Raw genomic sequence first — 19,067 nt, 5'->3', positions numbered from 1 at the left:
AAAGAGAACCTGGAGACAGCCAACCTCACAGTTTTGCCCAATTAAACAACAGATAGAGCTGTTGGAAAGTGAGTTTTTAAAAAACGCATTCCAGTAAATGACTTAATAGGTTGTAAACTCCACTCAGGCATGTCTCTTATCCTTTGTTGTGTGCCCAGAACTTGGCACAGGGTCTGGCATGTAGTAAATTCTCAGTATCCATCTATCTTGCTGTCATCTATGGATCTATCTATCTCAATGGATGGACACTTCATAACCAACAGTAAGAGAATTCTTCTACCGCCGAAAAGAACTTGATAAGTCTGCAGCCTCGGTAAAATTCTTTTAAATTTAGTGTACTTTTTTCCTTTCTTCAGAATTAACCATGCACAGCAGCTAAAGACTTTTAACCCAAGAACGTACAAAAAGGCCTGCTTGCTCAGTAAATGTTTTGTTAATAGTTAAAAAAAAAAAAAAGAAGTAGGTACATGCTGCCACTTTTACCTAATAAAAATAAATGCAAGTTTATGAGAGAGAAGAAAATAAAATCCCCAGCCGTCTCCCGGTCTCCTAGGAGACGGGGTCTGACGTCACCTGAGCGGGAGGGGGCTGGGGTGGGCGCGCACGCCCTACTGCGCATGCCCGCCGCCTCCCGGCCGAGGGCGGACGCAGTGCGCATGCTCGCGCCCGGGTCAGCGGGTCAGCGCGTCTGAGTGGCTGTGGGGTCGGCGCCGCCCGCGGTTAACGGCGCTGGTGGCGGGAAGCTTGAGTTCCTGGTGCGCCGAGCCGCCGCGGCGATGTGTAGTGCGTTCCATAGGGCTGAGTCTGGAACGGAGGTGAGAGCCGCCGGGGTGGGAGCGAGGGAGATGAGGGGAGGCGGGGCTCCCCGCCATGGGGCAGACGCCCTGCGCCCGGGGCCGTTCCCGCTGACCCGGGGCCCTCCGAGGTGGGCGGCCTGACGCGCGCTCTCCGAGCGCAGACGGAGAACGTTGTTCCCGTAGGTGCAGGACCTGCCGCGAGCACAGGCGGGGCCGAAATGCTGGCGTTGTGGTCCCGCCTGTCGCAAGCTCGCTGCCGTTAGAGGTGGTAAGCCGTGCCAGAGAAGCTGGGAACGGGGAGGGCTCGCCCCCTGGAGCGCTTGTGGACGCTTTGTAGGACGGGGGTCTTTGAGTAGGTTGCCTCCCCTTCTCCCGCTAGTCCACATGTCGCTGCCTGTGGCATCAAGCCCTCCATCCCACTTTACCATTCCGGCCTAAATACCTCCAGAGCCACACAGGCCGTTTCATGTCCTGCAAGACTTTATTTGGGAACTGAACCAACAGGTCACTAGTTAAGGAATAGGAGTAAGAAACAACTTCTGCCGTTAAAGAACGAGGAAGGGAGGCTGACTTAAAACTTAGAATAGTGTGTGTAATAAATCATGCTCTCCAATAGAGGGACAGGCGTCCTGGAAAACTAACTGGGAGGAGACGATGACCGAACTGAAGTTTTTAAGGGCCGTTTGCCGTTGGTTTGGCAAGGAGGGGATGGCACTCAAAGCAGAGAGAGAGCCTGGCAAATAAATTCTGCGTTTAGTGGAGAGCATGGCTCATTTAGGGGAGCTGCAAGAAGTTGTGTACAGTTGGAACAAAGCTAGTGGGAGAATGGGGTGGAGAAGTTAGCCCTGAGAAATAGGCCGGGGTGGGTTATGAAGGGTCTTTCATGCAGGTGAGGAGAGAAGCAATACTCCAGGAGTCAGCAGACTGTTCCTGTAAAGATCCACATAGTCAGTTTTGAGGCTTTGCAGGCCGTTTGGTCTCTGTTGCAACTCCCTACTCAACTGCAGTCCTGGTGTGAAGGCAGCCATAGATATGTAAACAAACGAGCGTGGGTGTGTTCCAGTAAAGCTTTCATTTTTCAAACTTTTGGATTTGGCCCGCTGGCCATAGTTTGCCAAGCCCTGCTCCTTAAGGGTAGAGCCACTGCTTGGTACAAGAACTACTTCAGTTACAACATTACTTAAATGATCATTTGAAACCCAGCTTCTACTTGGATGACTTTTGCAGTTAGAACAAGCCTAGCATCCAAAAAATGGGATCCCAGCACCATCAAATCGTTGAACAAAGATTTTAGCATCAGGGCCAGCCTGGTAGCGTAGTGGTTAAGTTCGCCTGCTTTGGTGGCCTCGGGCCTCGTGGGTTCTGATCCTGGATGTGGACATGGTACTGCTTGGCGAGGCCATGCTGTGGCAGGTATCCCACATATAAAGTAGAGGAAGGTGGGCATGGATGTTAGCTCGAGGCCAGGCTTCCTCAGCAAAAAAGAGGATTGCAGCAGATGTTTGCTCAGGGCTAATCTTCCTGAAGAAAAAAAAAAATAGATTTTAGCATCATCCTTTGCCTGCCATGCCTGTCTGGAGATCCTAAGCCAGATTGCCTCGCTCAGGTTACTTCAGAGTGCAGTGGGTGGAGGGGGAAGAGTAGCGAGCTGGGCAACTGGTGCTTCTTTATCCTTTTCCTTTTTGTTAACAAAACCGGCTAAGCGAGCCTCTCTGCCCTTAAGTGCTGGGCACTGTATGGCCATTGCTTAATTTGTTTGGATGGTGTTTTCTTTCTTCACACATTAGTCTACTTTGTGGGTTCTACTTCGAGGTATTGTGTTGAGGAGGATACCTGAAGTCACAAGCTATCCCCGGAAACTGAAATAAGCTGCTTTAAAATTGTAATTCACTAGAATTCCCACCATATAAAATAGCTAAGCTTTCCCACATCTTGTGAGTGGGGAGAAGACATTTTATACAGGTTCTTCCAAGAAAACCAAGTTGCAAAGAATATTCTAACAGATTGAAGGGCTGTAGTTTGTGGTAGGTGAGAGCAAGTAAGCCCTTGGTTTAGAGAAGACAAGCATTTGAATACAATTGACGAGAGGATAATCTGATTTTTACCTTGGTTTTGCACAGTAGCAATGGCATTTTTACTTTTATATCCCTCTGAAGATTAGAAAAGATTGAAGTGATTGTTTTTTTAAAGGTTTGATTTTTTTTTCCTTTTTCTCCCCATTACCCCCCAGTACATAGTTATATATCTTAGTTGTGGGTCCTTCTAGTTGTGGCATGTGGGACGCCGCCTCAGCGTGCCCTGACGAGTGGTGCCGTGTCCGCGCCCAGGATCCAAACCTGTGAAACCCTGGGCTGCGAAAGTGGAGCTCTCGAACTTAACCACTCGGCCACAGGGCGGCCGCTAGATTCAAGTGATTTTGGCAATATTTTGGTATCATCCACAAAATGGCTTCGTTTGCATATAGTTGTTAAATACTAGTTTATTATACATTTTCTCAAAAATGCTGGTATGCCTTGAGTTTTAAAATAATGAATGGATAAAAAATAGAAAGTGTCTTGTTCAGTTTGGGTTGCCAGGTAGAACATACTGTTTGCTTTTTTCTTTAATTAATTAGTCCTATTTATTATTAAAGTAGTACATGCTGGTGATCGAAAATTCCAGAAGTGCTGAAGTAAAAACTAGGAACCCCTCCCCCATTATCATTTCCCAAGGTGAATTTTTTTTGTACGTTCTTCCAGAAGTTCTCTAATGTCATAATTTTGGAGGCTGAGATGGAGAATGCTGGGTGAGAAGTTTGAAGACCTTGGTTCCAGTCTTGGCTCTGCCAAGAACAAGCTTTGTGATTTTGGATAAGTTCTTACAACGTGGCTTCTACCTTTGTAAAAGGAGGGTGTAGACTCTGATTTCTCAGTTCCCCTTCAGCTCTGCCTCTAGGAGGGGGTCTGAGAGACTCCTTTCACTAAGCTCTGTAGTCGCTGCATAGTCAACACTTGATAAGTATTTATAGATAATAATGACTGGTTTTCTTTTCTTTGAAGAAAAGAGTAGAGTGGCCTTTTTGCCAGAAGCAAATATTAAATGAGACAAATATTTAATATTTATTGAATAATAATATTTTGGTTTTGTGTAATCGCAGACTTTTAGAACAGCACTTATTCCCTCCATCTTTGCTTTGCTTCTTACCCAGAATGGAATCAGCGCTCCATCATTACCATTCCTCCATTATAGATACCATCAGCTTCCTTGCCTCTTCACACCTCTGACCTGCTCTCCTAACCGTGCTTCAGCCAGCTGTCTGCTTTTGCTGTCTCTACCCACTCGGCTGAATATTGCTGGGGAAAATCACCACTAGGCTGACGTTTCATTTTAAATTTCTAACCATCAACCTCGGATGGACTCCCAGACCAACTAGATCTGCCTAGTAATTAGTTCCCTTTCTCACTGCAAAACATCTGTCATCAAATCCGACCTTACTCCTAAGTTCCATACACGTTTGTTCCATTATCTCCTTGACATATCCATGTGGATGTTTACTAGGCATCTCAAACTTAACATGTTCATTGTTGGTTGAATCCCAGATCCGGGGAAAATATAAGAAAGAGTATGTATTAAAGAAGAGTATTGTATTTATCAATCTTAAGTTTATGAGTGTGATAATTGTAGTAATGTACTTGTGCAGGAGGATACCTTTTTTCTTAGGAGATATAAAATATTTGAGAGGAAGTGGCTTAGCAAAAGAAAAATTTGGCCAAGTGTTAGCAATAGATGAATCTAGGCAAAGGTTTACTGGTGTTCACTCACTATTCTCTTTTTTTTGCATTTACCACATTTTATTTATCCATTCATCAGTTGGGGGACATTTGGGTTGTTTCCTCTAGTCTATTGCTTTAAAAAAATTTTTTTTAATTATTATTTCATTAAGGTCATATTGGCTTATAACATTGTGTAAATTTAAGATGTGTGTTATTAAATTTCAGTTTCTGTATAGACTGCATGTTCTCCACCAATAGTCTAGTTTTTATCCATCACTATACATACTCCTTTACCCCTTTTGGCCTCCTCCCACCCCCTTCTCTGGTAGCCACTAATCTGTTCTCTTTGTGTGTTTATCTTCCACGTATGAGTGAAATCATACAGTATTTGTCTCTCTCAGTCTGACTTACTTCGCTTAGCATAATACCCTCAAGGGCCATCCATTTTATTGGAAATAGTGCGATTTTGTCTTTTTTATGGCTGAGTAATATTCCATTGTGTGTATATACCACATGTTCTTTACCCACTCATCTGTTGATGGGCAATTGGCTTCCTTCCACGTCTTGACTATTATGAATATGAAACTGAAGTCTTGATTTACCACCACACGTGCACACCCATACCCCAACCTTCCTCCCAGGTCTTCCCTATCTTGTTAAATGGCAACTTTGTTCTACTTGTTCCCAAGCCAAAAACCTTGGAGTCATTCTTGAATCCTCTTTTTCTCTCCTGTCAACCCACATTCAATTCATTAGCAAATTCTGTCTGCTGTGCCCTCAGTATATATCAGGAATTTGCCCACATTTGACTGTCTTTATCGCAGCCATTCTTGTTCCTAGTTGCTGTCACCTCCTTTATTGCAATAGCCTCCTAACTGATCTCTGCTCCCACCCTTTCCACGCGTACTTACCCTGGTGTATGTTCCACATGGTAACCAGGGTGATCCATTTCAAACATAAGGAGAGGGGCCAGCCCAGTGGCTAGTGCTTAAGTTCACATGTTCTGCTTTGGCAGCTTGGGGTTCGCTGGTTCAGATCCCGGGTACGGACCTACACACGACTTAGCAAGCCATGCTGTGGCAGGTGTCCCACATATAAAGTAGAGGAAGATGGGCACAGATGTTAGCTCAGAGCCAGGCTTCCTCAGCAAAAAGAGGATTGGCGGCAGATGTTAGCTCAAGGCTAATCTTCAATAAATAAATAAATAAGGAGACCGCACTGCTGAAAGCTTTCCAGAGGCTCTTGTATCATTTATAATAAAATCTAGAGTTCTTATTTCCTGCAATGATGCATGATTTGCACTTCTACATGATTTGCCTTTCAGCCCCACCCATACTCTGGTCTCCTCTCCTACTCTCCCTCACTTACTCTTCTTCAGTCTCACAGCCTTTTGCATTTCCTGTCCACTCTGCCTGCATTGCTGTGCCCTCAGAAATTCACAGGGCTCACTTCCTCACTTGCTGCAGGTTTCTGCTCACAGGTCAACTTGGAAGCTTTTCCTGATCACCCAGTCTAAGGCAGTCCTTCCTACTGTTAATTCTCTCCTTTAGTCTGTTTATTCTTAACACTTATCACACCTGACATTTTATATTGTTTATGTGTTGTCTTCCTCCCCGCCTCCTACTCTGCCATTTAAGGGGTCAAGAGAGCAGACTTTGTTGTCTTTTGGGTTTTCTCCTTTAGTCCCAGTGCCTAGAACAAGATTTAGCCCACAGTAGGCACTCATTAATTGTTTAGTGGATGGATTTCATACCTTCCTCCTCTTTTCTCCGCTCTTTCCACTTTGCCTCATATGTCATTGAGAAAAGAAGAAATTGTTTTTCTGCTTTTTCTCTCCAAGTCCCCCCAGTATATAGTTGTATATTTTAGTTGTGGGTCCTTCTAGTTGTGGCACGTGGGACGCCGCCTCAACATGGCCTGATGAGTGGTGCCATGTCCGCGCCCAGGATCTGAACTGGTGAAACCCTGGGCCGCCGAAGCAGAGAGCACGGGCTTAACCACTTGGCCACGGGGCCAGCCCCAAGAAATGTGACAAGAACTCCCTCATTTTTTCCTGTTGTCTTTCTGTTATGGTTTCTAGTTTGTTTCCATTATTGTCAGAGATCATACTCTGATTTCAGTTCTTTTAAATGTGTTGAGGTTTGTTTTATGGCCCAGGATGTGATCTTTTTTTTTTTTGTAAAGATTTTACTTTTTTTCCTTTTTCTCCTCAAAGCCCCCTGGTACATAGTTGTGTATTTTTATTTATGGGTCCTTCCAGTTGTGACATGTGGGACGCCGCCTCAGCATGGCTTGATGAGCAGTGCCATTTCTACACCCAGGAATCGAACTGGCAAAACCCTGGGCTGCTGAAGCAGAGCACATGAACTTCACCACTCGGCCACTGGGCTGGCCCCATGATCTGTCTTGATAAATGTTCCATAGCCACTTTTAAAAAATGTATATTCTGCTATTGTTGGGTGGAATGTCCATATGTGTCAATTAGATCCTGTAGGTTGTGTTGTTCACCTCTTCTGTATCCTTATGATTTTCTGTCTAGTGTATCAGTTGCTGAGAGGTGGGTGTTAAAGTCCCAGCTATGGGTTGGATTTGTCTGTTTCTCCTTTCAGCAGTGTTAGTTTTGCTTCATGTATTTTGAGGCTCTGTTTGATATGTACACGTTTAGAATCATATGTCTTCGTGTTGGATTGATCCTTTTATCCTTATGTAATGTCTCTAGTAATTTTCTTTGCTCTGAAGTCTACTTTCTTTCTTTCTTTTTTTTTTTTTTTGAGGAAGATTAGCCCTGAGCTAACTACTGCCAATCCTCCTCTTTTTGCTGGGGAAGACTGGCCCTGAGCTAACATCCATGCCCATCTTCCTCTATGTTATACGTGGGATGCCTACCACAGCATGGCTTTTACCAAGTGGTGCCATGTCCGCACCCAGGATCCGAACCGGCAAACCCCAGGCCGCCAAGAAGTGGAATGTGCGCACTTAACTGCTGTGCCACTGGGCTGGCCCCTGAAGTCTACTTTCTTTTTTTCTTTTTTTTTTTTTTGGAGGAAGATTAGCCCTCAGCTAACTACTGCCAGTCCTCCTCTTTTTGCTGAGGAAGCCTGGCTCTGAGCTAACATCCATGCCCATCTTCCTCTAGTTTATACGTGGGACGCCTACCACAGCATGGCTGCCAAGCAGTGCCATGTCCGCACCCTGGATCCGAACCAGCGAACCCCGGGCCGCCGAGAAGCGGAACGTGCGAACCTAACCGCTGCGCCACCGGGCCGGCCCCTGAAGTCTACTTTCTTAAAGATTGGCACCTGAGCTAACATCTGTTGCCAATCTTTATTTTTTTTTCCTACTTCTCCCCGAAGCCCCCCAGTACATAGTTGTATATTCTAGTTGTAGGTCCTTCTAGTTGTGGCATGTGAGACGCCACCTCAGCATTGCCTGATGAGCAGTGCCATGTCCATGCCCAGGATCCGAACCGACAAAATCCCAGGCCGCCAAAGTGGAGTGCACAAACTAAACCACTCGGCTGCGGGGCCAGCCCCTGAAGTCTACTTTAATTGAATATTAATATAGCAACTCCTGCTTTTTCATTGTCTGTACTGATAATAATATATGTACTGATTTTCTCTGAATTCCCTCCTGTAAAATAGAATAAATATTTTTGCTTCTAAGGAAGGGCAACTTCTTGTGATGTGGATTCCATCCATCCCATTCCTCTTCCTCAGGGACGTCACTCCTGCAGATATTCACACTCCTGTGGTCATATTTCTCTCTTTTGTGCATCTTCAGTCTTTTCTACCAATCATTTCCCTCAGTACCCCAGCATAAAACACTAAAAACAAAACAAATACAAACCCTTAATCAGCCCCATTCGCTTACTCCTTAGCAGAGAAAAGAGGTGTTTGTACACTGTGCCTGTCCTTCCTTGTCTCCCATTCACTCTTTAGGCCGCTGCAGTCTGACATCTGTCTCCACTGTTCCACGAAAAGTGTTCTCATCAAGGTTATCAGTGAACTTTATGTTGCCAAAGGCTCATTTCTAAATGCTGCTTGTACTAAAGTCTCGGAACCCAGCAGAATGTGTGCTTCCTGCAGGCAAGCTGTCAGCAGAGAGAAAGGGGCTGATCAGTGCGTGTGTAGTTCCCCCTCTTAAAATAACCCATTAGAAAAATCTCTCCTTCCCTGGGGAAGAGAGCACGAGAGGATGCGAGAATACACCAGAAGTGTTTCTCCTCACACACGAGGGGGGAATGAGCATTCCGCCAACATTAAGCCCCTGCGGTTTAGGTTCTGTGCTTTACTGTCTCTTTCTGGGAGCTTGCATATACATAGTCGATTTTTCTGTCTAGATGAAATTTTGAAGCACAGTGATATAACTTCCTAATGAAATCTTAATTATGCATTTAATGGAATTACTAATTTGTTGGATTTTATAATTTAAAATTTAGTCCTTACGAATTCTGCTAGAAATTAATGCTGCTTAAATAGTCACATATATATAGGAGTTTTTGCTTGACTTTATATATTTATCTATTTTTCCTTTCCTCTTATAGGATTATTGCTTTAAAAAACATTATAAAAGCAGCAACTCCTCAGGGAATATACTTGGAAACAATGGAATTTAACCATATAACATTTGGATAACAGTTGACTTTTCTGTATAATTTAGACAAAAGCTTTATGGAAGAGCCAGGCCTAGTACTCCGCCCTGAAAGGCTACTGAATTTTCACAGTGGCAGGGGAGCCTAATGTCAGATGTGAAGAAGAACTTCTCTAACTTGAGGGACTGCCATGAGAAGGGCCAGATTTTGCGTTGGCCCTAACACAGCTGCTGCAGTCTCTTGCCATTCTGCTCGTTCCAGCGTTGTAGTTATACACGTTTTTGCCTGGAGTGAATTTTCTCTATCAGTAGGAAAACTACTAAGCAGTGTACGTTTGTGAGTAGAAATCCAGCCTGTTAGAGGACAGGGGCAATATTTGGCTTAGAACGTTGGCTGCTCTAGGTAGCCTTTTGTACTTACCGGTTTGAAACCTTGCTGTTGGGTCCATCTGTAGACAGATTTACTCACAGAAGTCAGGGGAAATCAGCCTTTATCCAAATGAGTCTCACGTCCCCGTTTGCCTTAATATCATTCATTGCTGATGAATTTGGTTTTTAAGCACTCCTTCCTGCTCTAGTGTGAACTCTTATAACTTACTAAATCAGTGTTTAAAAACATCGATAGCATATGTATTCTACTTAACAGCTATTGAAGGTATATGATTGCCTCTAAAATGAACTTTTGTTAGTGAGTATTAAGAACTTAGGGGGCGGGCCCGTGGCCGAGTGGCTAAGTTCGGCACTCCACCACCTCGACCTAGGGTTTCGCCAGTTCAGATCCTGGGGGGTCATGGCACCACTCATCAGGCCACATGGAGGCAGCATCCCACATGCCACAACTAGAAGGACTCACAACTAAAATATACAACTATGTACTGGGGGGCTTTGGGGAGAAGGAAAAATAAAAAATAAATAAAATCTTTAAAAAAAAAGAACTTTGATGATAGCCATAAGAATACTCATGGACTTTTGTTTAGTAGAAGTTTGCATAGATTGTCCAAACATATGAAAATCTAAATAGTTTGAGGTTTTTTCTACTCTCCTTCTTTCCCCCGATTCTACCTACCTATGCTGTTTACCTTCAATTTAACAGGCAGCTACCAAGTTCCTGCCAAATGTAAAGATTTTGGAATTGGTGGCAAGCTAGTCTAGATCCGTTTCCGTTTAATCTTGAACATCGACGTGGGAGACGGGCTGGTACTGTGTTCTTATGGATAGTAATAGCTTCATGAAAGGAAGTGACCCTGAAGAATGTGTAGAATTTTCCATCGTTCAATAATCTAGGCCTTAGGGATTTTGATTACGAGAATAGGGAAAGGGCGTGCCAGGTAAAAAGGAAAAAAGCATTGCTCTATCAGTGCACATTCTGTATGTATCTGAGAAGACTATGTGCTAGGTCTCTCATTCAAAATTAAATATGCCTGTCACAGGGATTAGAATCGACCATCCACATTTTATGCCTTCACAGCGCCCCGTGTGTATTTGTATTATAGCCCCTACAGTACTTTATTGCACTTTTTAAACCTTGTGACTCCCCCTCATTAAATTCTTAGAGGCCAGGAACTTTGTCTGCTACATATGTATATCCCTAGCACCTCACTCAGTTCCTGGAACACGCTTGACTTGCCTGAATGTTGATTAACGAATATCTGTGTGAGTATTATCTGTATACTTGGTCCAGTAAAGATGCTGCTATTGAAAACATTTGGGGCTGCTTGTTGCTGTTAGAGGGAATACTAAAAGCAATGGTCGAAAAAGGCCAGATTGGTTTGATCTTTAGCTTAGTAGATCCAAAAACTCTATTTCCTCCTTGCACTCAGATTTTATCAGACTCAGTGATACTGAGTCTACTAGTCTTTTCATCTTAAAAAGTAGAATAATAACAGAGTTAATGTAACAATTAAAAGAAATAATGTATATAAGTTATGTACTGCTGATACCACAGTAGGCACAAATAGTAGCTATTTTTATGATCATAAAATCTAGCAGGGGCCGACCCTGTGGCCAAGTGATTAAGTTTGCATGCTCTGCTTCAGCAGCCCAGGGTTTCGCCAGTTCGGACCCTGGGCGCAGACTTGGCACCGCTCATCAAGCCATGCTGAGGCAACATCCCACGTAGCACAACTAGAAGGACCCACAATTAGAATATACGACTATGTACTGGGGGGCTTTGGGGAGAAGAGGGGAAAAAAAAAGAAAATTGGCAACAGATGTTAGCTCAGGTGCCAGTCTTTAAAGAAAAAATCTAGTGGGTACTGATTTACAAGCCAAATGCCAAATCTGTTAATTTACAGTATTAGTGAAGCTGTCAAATAGACTAAAATTATGTTGCCCACTGTGTCTTCTTTCCCAGTTAGGAAATTCAGTCTCAGAAAGGTTGCTTAGAGAATCAAGAGAAACAGTTGAATTATCTCAATGGTTACCATCACCAAACTCTGATTGCCTCATATGTGAATCTTCACTAAAAGGATGAAATGGTCATGTCAAGCAGAAGTTATTTGGGTTCCCTTTACCCTGAACACTTAAACTCTTCTTTGCCCTTCTGAAACTCCAGATTGACTATTCCTTGCTTCTCTCAACTCATTCCTCAAATCTGGAAACATCATTTATTTTAATTTCTATAAGAGTCAATCACATTTGTCAGATTTTCAGGGTGTTTTCTACTTGGGTTTGGAAGAGATCTTGTCTCATAAAGTGACTTCTGTAAGATGTTGATATTATCCGTGATTTTGTAAGGTTACGTCCAAGGGTAAATCTATTTCCAAGTTCTGGGTGGTACTTTCAATCGCTCTGGCCTCAGTACACTCTGCTTCTGGCCTTACGAAACATTATTTTGAATATTCTCAATGTGGGAAGTTTTTGTCCTTTGAAAAAGAATTTGATGTTTTTTTATTAAGATTATGATAGATTACAACCTTGTGAGATTTCATTTGTACGTTATTGTTAGTCATGTTGTGGGTACCCCACTTCCCCCTTTGTGCCCTCCCCCACCCCCCCTTTTCCCTAGTAACCACTGATCAGTTCTCCTTGTCTATATGTTAACTTCCACCTATAAGTGGAATCATATAGAGTTCGTCTTTCTTTGTCTGGCTTATTTCGCTTAACATAATACCCTCAAGGTCCATCCATGTTGATGCGAATGGAACAATTTTTCCTTTTTTATGGCTGAGTAGTATTCCATTGTGTATATATACCACATCTTCTTTATCCAATCATCAGTTTCTGGGCATTTAGGTTGGTTCCACGTCTTAGCTATTGTAAATAATGCTGCAATGAACATAGGGGTGCATGCGACTCTTGGGATTGCTGATTTCAGGTTCTTAGGATAGATACCCAGTAGTGGGATGGCTGGGTCATAGGGTATTTCTATTTTTAACTTTTTGAGAAATCTCCATACTGTTTTCCATAGTGGCTGCACTAGTTTGCATTCCCACCAACAGTGTGTGAGGGTTCCTTTTTCTCCACAACCTGTCCAGCATTTGTCGCTCTTGGTTTTGGATGTTTTTGCCAATCTAACGGGTGTAAGGTGATATCTTAGTGTAGTTTTGATTTGCATTTCCCTGATGGTTAGTAATGATGAACATCTTTTCATGTGTCTATTGGCCATACTTATATCTTCTTTGGAGAAATGTCTGTTCATGTCCTCTGCCCATTTTTTGATCAGGTTGTTTGTTTTTTTTGTTGTTAAGCTGTGTGAGTTCTTTGTATATTATGGAGATTAACCCTTTGTCAGATAAGTAGCTTGTAAATATTTTTTCCCAATTAGTGGGCTGTTTTTTTGTTTCAATCTGTTTTCCCTTGCCTTGAAGAAGCTCTTTAGTCTGATGAAGTCCCATTTATTTATTCTTTCTATTGTTTCCCTCAACTGAGGAGTTATAGTGTCCGAAAAGATTCTTTTGAAACTGATGTCAAAGAGTGTACTGCCTATATTCTCTTCTAGAAGACTTATTGTTTCAGGCCTAATCTTTAGGTCTTTGATCCATTTTTGAGTTTATTTTTGTGAATGGTGAAAAAGAATGGTCAATTTTCATTCTTTTACATGTGGCTGTCTAGTTTTCCCAGCACCATTTGTTGAAGAGACTTTCTTTTCTCCATTGTATGCCCTCAGCTCCTTTGTCAAAGATTAGCTGTCCATAGATGTGTGGTTTTATCTCTGGGCTTTCAATTCTGTTCCATTTATCTTTGCACCTGTTTTTGTACCAGTACCATGCTGTTTTGATCACTGTAGCTTTGTAGTATGTTTTGAAATCAGGGATTGTGATGCCTCCGGCTTTGTTTTTCTTACTCAGGATTGCTTTAGCAATTTGCGGTCTTTTGTTGCCCCATATGAATTTTAGGAATCTTTGTTCAATTTCTGTAAAGAATGTCCTTGGGATTCTGATTGGGATAGCCTTGAATCTGTAGATTGCTTTAGGTAGTATGGACATTTTAGCTATGTTTATTCTTCCAATCGATGTGCGTGGAATGTCTTTCCATCTCTTTATGTTGTCGTCAACTTCTTTCATGAAAGTCTTGTAGTTTTCATTGTATAAATCTTTCACTTCCTTGGTTAAATTTATCCCAAGGTATTTTATTCTTTTCGTTGCGATTGTGAATGGGATTGAGTTCTTGAGTTCTTTTTCTGTTAGTTCATTGTTAGCATATAGAAATGCTACTGATTTATGTATGTTGATTTTATACCCTGCAACTTTGCTGTAGCTGTTGATTGTTTCTAATAGTTTTCCTATGGATTCTTTGGGGTTTTCTATATATAAGATCATGTCGTCTGCAAACAGCGAGAGTTTTACTTCTTCATTGCCTATTTGGATTGCTTTTATTTCTTTTTCCTGCCGAATTGCTCTGGCCAACACCTCCAGTACTATGTTGAATAGGAGTGGTGAAAGTGGGCACTCTTGTCTTGTTCCTGTCCTCAGAGGGATGGCTTTCAGTTTTTGTCTGTTGAGTATGATGTTGGCTGTGGGTTTGTCATATATGGCCTTTATTATGTTGAGGTACTTTCCTTCTATACCCATTTTATTGAGGGTTTTTATCATAAATGGATGTTGGATCTTGTCAAATGCTTTCTCTGCATCTATTGAGATGATCATGTGGTTTTTGTTTCTCATTTTGTTAATGTAGTGTATCACGTTGATTGACTTGTGGATGTTGAACCATCCCTGTGTCCCTGGTATAAATCCCACTTGATCATGGTATATAATCTTTTTTGATGCATTGCTGTATTCAGTTTGCCAGAATTTTGTTGAGGATTTTTGCATCTATGTTCATCAGTGATATCGGCCTGTAGTTCTCCTTCTTTGTATTGTCCTTGTCAGGTTTGGGGATCAGAGTGATGTTGGCTTCATAGAATGTGTTAGGGAGTACTCCATCTTCCTCAGTTTTCTGGAATAGTTTGAGAAGGATAGGTACTAAATCTTCGTTGAATGTTTGGTAGAATTCTCCAGAGAAGCCGTCTGGTCCTGGACTCTTATTTCTGGGGAGGTTTTTGATCACTGTTTCTATTTCTTTACTTGTGATTGGCCTATTCAGATTATCCATTTCTTCCAGATTCAGTTTGGGGAGGTTGTAAGAGTCCAGGAATTTGTCCATTTCTTCTAGGTTGTAAGATTTGTTGGCATATAGTTTTTCATAGTATTCTCTTATGATCCCTTGTGTTTCTTTGGTATCTGTTGTGATTTCTCCTCTCTCATTCCTAATTTTATTTATTTGAGATTTCTCTCTTCTTTTCTTGGTGAGTCTGGCTAAGGGTTTGTTGATTTTGTTAATTTTTTCGAAGAACCAACTCTTTGTTTCATTGATCCTTTCTACTGTCTTTTTCATTTCAATATCATTTATTTCTGCTCTTTTTTTTATTATTTCCCTCCTTCTACTGACTCTGGGCTTTGTTCTTCTTTTTCTAATTCTGTTAGGTGTCTTTTGAGGTTGCTTATGTGAGCTTTTTCTTGTTTAGTGAGGTGAGCCCGTATTGCAATGAATTTCCCTCTTAGGACTGCTTTTGCTGTATCCCAAATGATTTAGTATGACATGTTCTCATTTTCATTTGTCTCCAGATAATATTTGATTTCTTCTTTAATTTCTTCAATAATCCATTGTTTGTTCAGTAGCGCGTTGTTTAGTCTCCACATTTTTGCACCTTTCTCTGCTTTATTCTTGTAGTTGATTTCTTGTTTCATAGTATTATGATCAGAAAAAATGCTTGATATTATTTCAACTCTCTTGTATTTATTGATGTTTGCTTTGTTTCCCAAAATATGGTCTATCCTTGGGAATGTTCCATGCACACTTGAGAAGAATGTGTAACCTGCTGTTTTTGGATGAAGTGTTCTATATATATCTATTAAGTCCATCTGGTGTAATTTTTCATTTAATTCTATAATTTCCTTGTTGATTTTCTGTCTGGATGTTCTATCTATTGGTGTTAATGGGGTGTTGAGGTCCCCTACTATTATTGTATTGTTGTTGATGTCTTCTTTTAGTTCTGTTAAGAGTTGCTTTACAAATTTTGGTGCTCCTGTGTTGGGTGCGTATATATTCATAAGTGTTATGTCTTCTTGGTGGAGAGTCCCTTTTATCATTATATGCTGTCCCTCTTTGTCTTTCTTTATCTGTTTTGCTTTGAAGTCTACTTTGTCTGATATTAGTATAGCGACACCTGCTTTCTTTTGTTCATTATTAGCTTGGAGTATTATATTCCATCCCTTCACTCTGAGTCTGTGTTTGTCTTTGGAGCTGAGATGTGTTTCCTGGAGGCAGCATATTGTTGGGTCTTGTTCTTTGATCCATCCTGCCACTCTGTGTCTTTTGATTGGGGAGTTCAATCCATTTACATTTAGAGTGATTATTGAGATGTGGGGGCCTACCATTGCCATTTTATGTCTTGTGTTCCGGTTCTCTTCAATTTCCTTTGTTTCTCGTCCCATGGTTTAGTCTGTTCTGATGGAGAGCTGCTACTCTCTGTTGTTGTCCTTCTACTTATCTCCTTTGCTCTTGGTTTTGTAGCCCCTTTCCTTTTTTTGATTTTTCAGGAATGAGGGTTTTCCTGAGCATTTCTTGAAGAGGAGGTTTTGTGGCAATGAACTCCCTTAATTTTTGTTTATCTGGGAAAGTTTTTATTTCTCCATCGTATTTGAAGGATATTTTCGCTGGGTAGAGAATTCTCGGCTGCAGGTTTTTGTCCTTCAGATTTTTGAATATATCATTCCACTCTCTTCTAGCCTGTAAAGTTTCTGCTGAGAAATCTGCTAATAGCCTGATGGTGGTTCCTTTGTAGGTTAATTTCTTCTGCCTGGCTGCCCTTAGTATTTTGTCCTTGTCATTGACTTTTGCTAGCTTCACTACTATATGCCTTGTGGTTGGTCTTCTTGCATTGATAAAGTTTGGAGATCTGTTGGCTTCTGTCACCTGAAGATCCATCTCTCTCACCAGATTTGGGAAGTTCTCAGCCATTATTTCTTTGAATAGGCTTTCTGCCCCTTTCTCCTTCTCTTCTCCCTCTGGTATACCTATAATCCTTACATTGCATCTCCTAATTGCGTCACATAATTCTCAGCGAGTTTCTTCATTTCTTTTTAGTCTTAGTTCTCTCTCCTCCTCTGCCTGCAGCATTTCTATATTCCTATCTTCCAAATTGCTAATTCTTTCCTCCATGTTATCGGCCCTACTGTTCAGTGCGTCTAGATATTTCTTAATCTCCTTTATTGTGTTCTTCATTTCCAGTATTTCTGTTTGGTTCTTCTTTATAGTATCGAACTCTTTTGTGACATAGCTCCTGAACTCGTTGAGTTGTCTATCTGAATTCTCTTTTAGCTCACTGAGTTTTTTAATGATGGCTGTTTTGAAGTCGTCATCATTTAGGTTCTATATTTCATTGTCTTTGGGATTGTTTTCTGTGTATTTGTCATTTTCCTTCTGTTCTGGAGATTTATTATATTTTTTCATATTGCTTGATGGTGTAGATTTGTGCCTCCACATAGAGATAGAGTTCAGTTACTGCTTCCACTTGTTTCCACTGGTGTGGCAGGGGAACGAGGGTTTATACTGCACCAACCAGGAACCCTATCAGCTGTTGCTAACTGGGCCTGGGCCCCTCCTCCTAGTCACAGTGGTCCTGTGGGTTCCCTCTTCATCTGTGGGGGCCGTCACGGGGGGACTTCAGGCTGCTGATGCCTACTGTTGCAGACCACCTAGACGTGCTCCCTCCTTAGGGTCTGCGGCAATGTTATGGGCTTTCCCAGTGGCCAGGGGCAGGATCACTTATATTTGCAGCTCTGTCACTGTCGGCACCCACAAAATCTCATTTGTCCACTATGGGTCACAGCAGAGCTATTGGCATCTTCTACAGTCTGTGGTTAGCTCACCTAGCTATGCTGCTTTTGTCCCAGGGTCTTCCAGCCTTGTGGTTGCTGGGTGGGTGGTCTCTACTAGTGCTGTGCAGAGGCTTTCGCTGAGGCTGCTATGAGACTGTAGAGTTTCCCCCTGGGCCATGGAGCCGGGTCGCTGGAACTCCACCCAGCCCCAGTCCTCTCCCCCAGGATCTTGGGGAGCCTCTTGTCCTGTCTGGGGGATAGCCGGAGACCTTGAGTTCAGTGGCAGCTGGCTGACTGCTGCCCTGCCTGGGATTCTCCTCTTCGGGACCCTCCCGGCGTTGTGGGTGCTGGGCGGTGCCTCTCTGCTATTTGCGGGTAGAGGCTATGCCTGCTGCCAGGATGGAAGCCCAGAGTTTCCGCCTGGGCCGCAGTGCCGGCTGCCAGAACTCCACCCAGCCCCAGACCTCTCCCAGGAGATCTCCAGGAGCCCCGGGTGCAGACCAGGCAATAGCTGCAGTCAGTGGGGCCAGCGGCGGCAGCTGGCAGGCTGCTGCCCCGTTTGGGATTCTCTCCGGGAGCCTCCCAGCGTGTGGATGCTGGGCGGAGCCTCTCCGCTAATGGCAGGTAGAGACTTTGCCTGCTGCCCGGACGGAACTCTGGAGTTTCACCCCTAGGCTGCGGAGCCGGCCGCTGGAGCTCCACCCAGCCCCAGTCCTCTCCCAGGAGATCTCCGGTAGTCCCGAGCCTGGATTGGGCGACAGCCGCAGTCTGTGAGACCGACGGCGACAGCTGGCGCGTGCTGCCCCGTTGGAGATTCTCTCTGGGAGCCTCCCGGCGTTGTGGATGCTGGGTGGAGCCTCTCCGCTAATGGCGGGTAGGGCTTTTCCCCACCACCTCCGGTGTGTAACTCTGGAGCTTCCCTCTGGCCTTAGGTGTAATTGCGGGGGGCTTAGGTAGGGCTCTGGTCACCTGTTTCCACCGTCGCTCCTCTGGTGTGCGCTCCCTCCTGCCCGTGGTGTGTGGCGATGTTCTGGGGGCATCTGCTGGAAGAAAGCTGCTTGCAGGTACTAGGCTGTTCGCGGGTCAGGGTCAGAGAGTTTTCACCTATCTCCACCTCCTCCCGGAGGGAAGTCCGTCCGCCTTCCGATGTATAGCAACGTGGATCTCTTAGGCGTCCTGAGATGCTATATGGATATCCTTTGTTAAGCGATGAATGTCCAATTAGTTGTAGATTCGAAGGGGGAGAGACAAAGAAGACTACTCATGCCGCCATCTTGGATCTCCTCCCAAGAATTTGATTTTTTAAGAACAATGGAAAGTCAGATGCAACTTGGCTAAGTCAGCCAGTTTGGTACGAGGAGTAATACCATCTTTGTCCAAGAGTCATGTCAATAAAATGATAATACTTTCTTGTATACTATCTTACAAGGAAGTCTCAGAGGGAGGGTTCTAAAATATTTTGAGCAATGACAGAGTAAACAATTGGAGTAACTTCCCAAGTTAGTCATTCTGATGAGGACGTTAGTCATTTGTGTACATGCTTTTGAAAACATTTTATAGTCATTTCATATGTTCCATCTTGGCCATGGAAGTCTCTGTCTTCTCCTTTAAGCTGGACTTTCAAT

General features: G+C 43.1%; 1 protein-coding gene across 1 annotated transcript in view; it reads left to right on the top strand.

Annotated features, from left to right (window-relative positions):
• Window positions 1-661: 661 nt before the first annotated feature.
• XRCC2 (X-ray repair cross complementing 2) overlaps window positions 662-19,067 on the top strand; it is a 33,480-nt gene continuing 15,074 nt past the window's right edge. The window contains exon 1 of the mRNA XM_070616958.1: window positions 662-815. Within this exon, the coding sequence (XP_070473059.1) occupies window positions 777-815 (39 nt within the window). The 5' untranslated portion in view covers window positions 662-776. The remainder of the gene's footprint in view (window positions 816-19,067) is intronic.

Source organism: Equus przewalskii, chromosome 4 (genome assembly GCF_037783145.1).
Source record: "Equus przewalskii isolate Varuska chromosome 4, EquPr2, whole genome shotgun sequence".
Taxonomy (NCBI): domain Eukaryota; kingdom Metazoa; phylum Chordata; class Mammalia; order Perissodactyla; family Equidae; genus Equus; species Equus przewalskii.
This window is presented reverse-complemented; position numbering and strand designations above follow the sequence as displayed.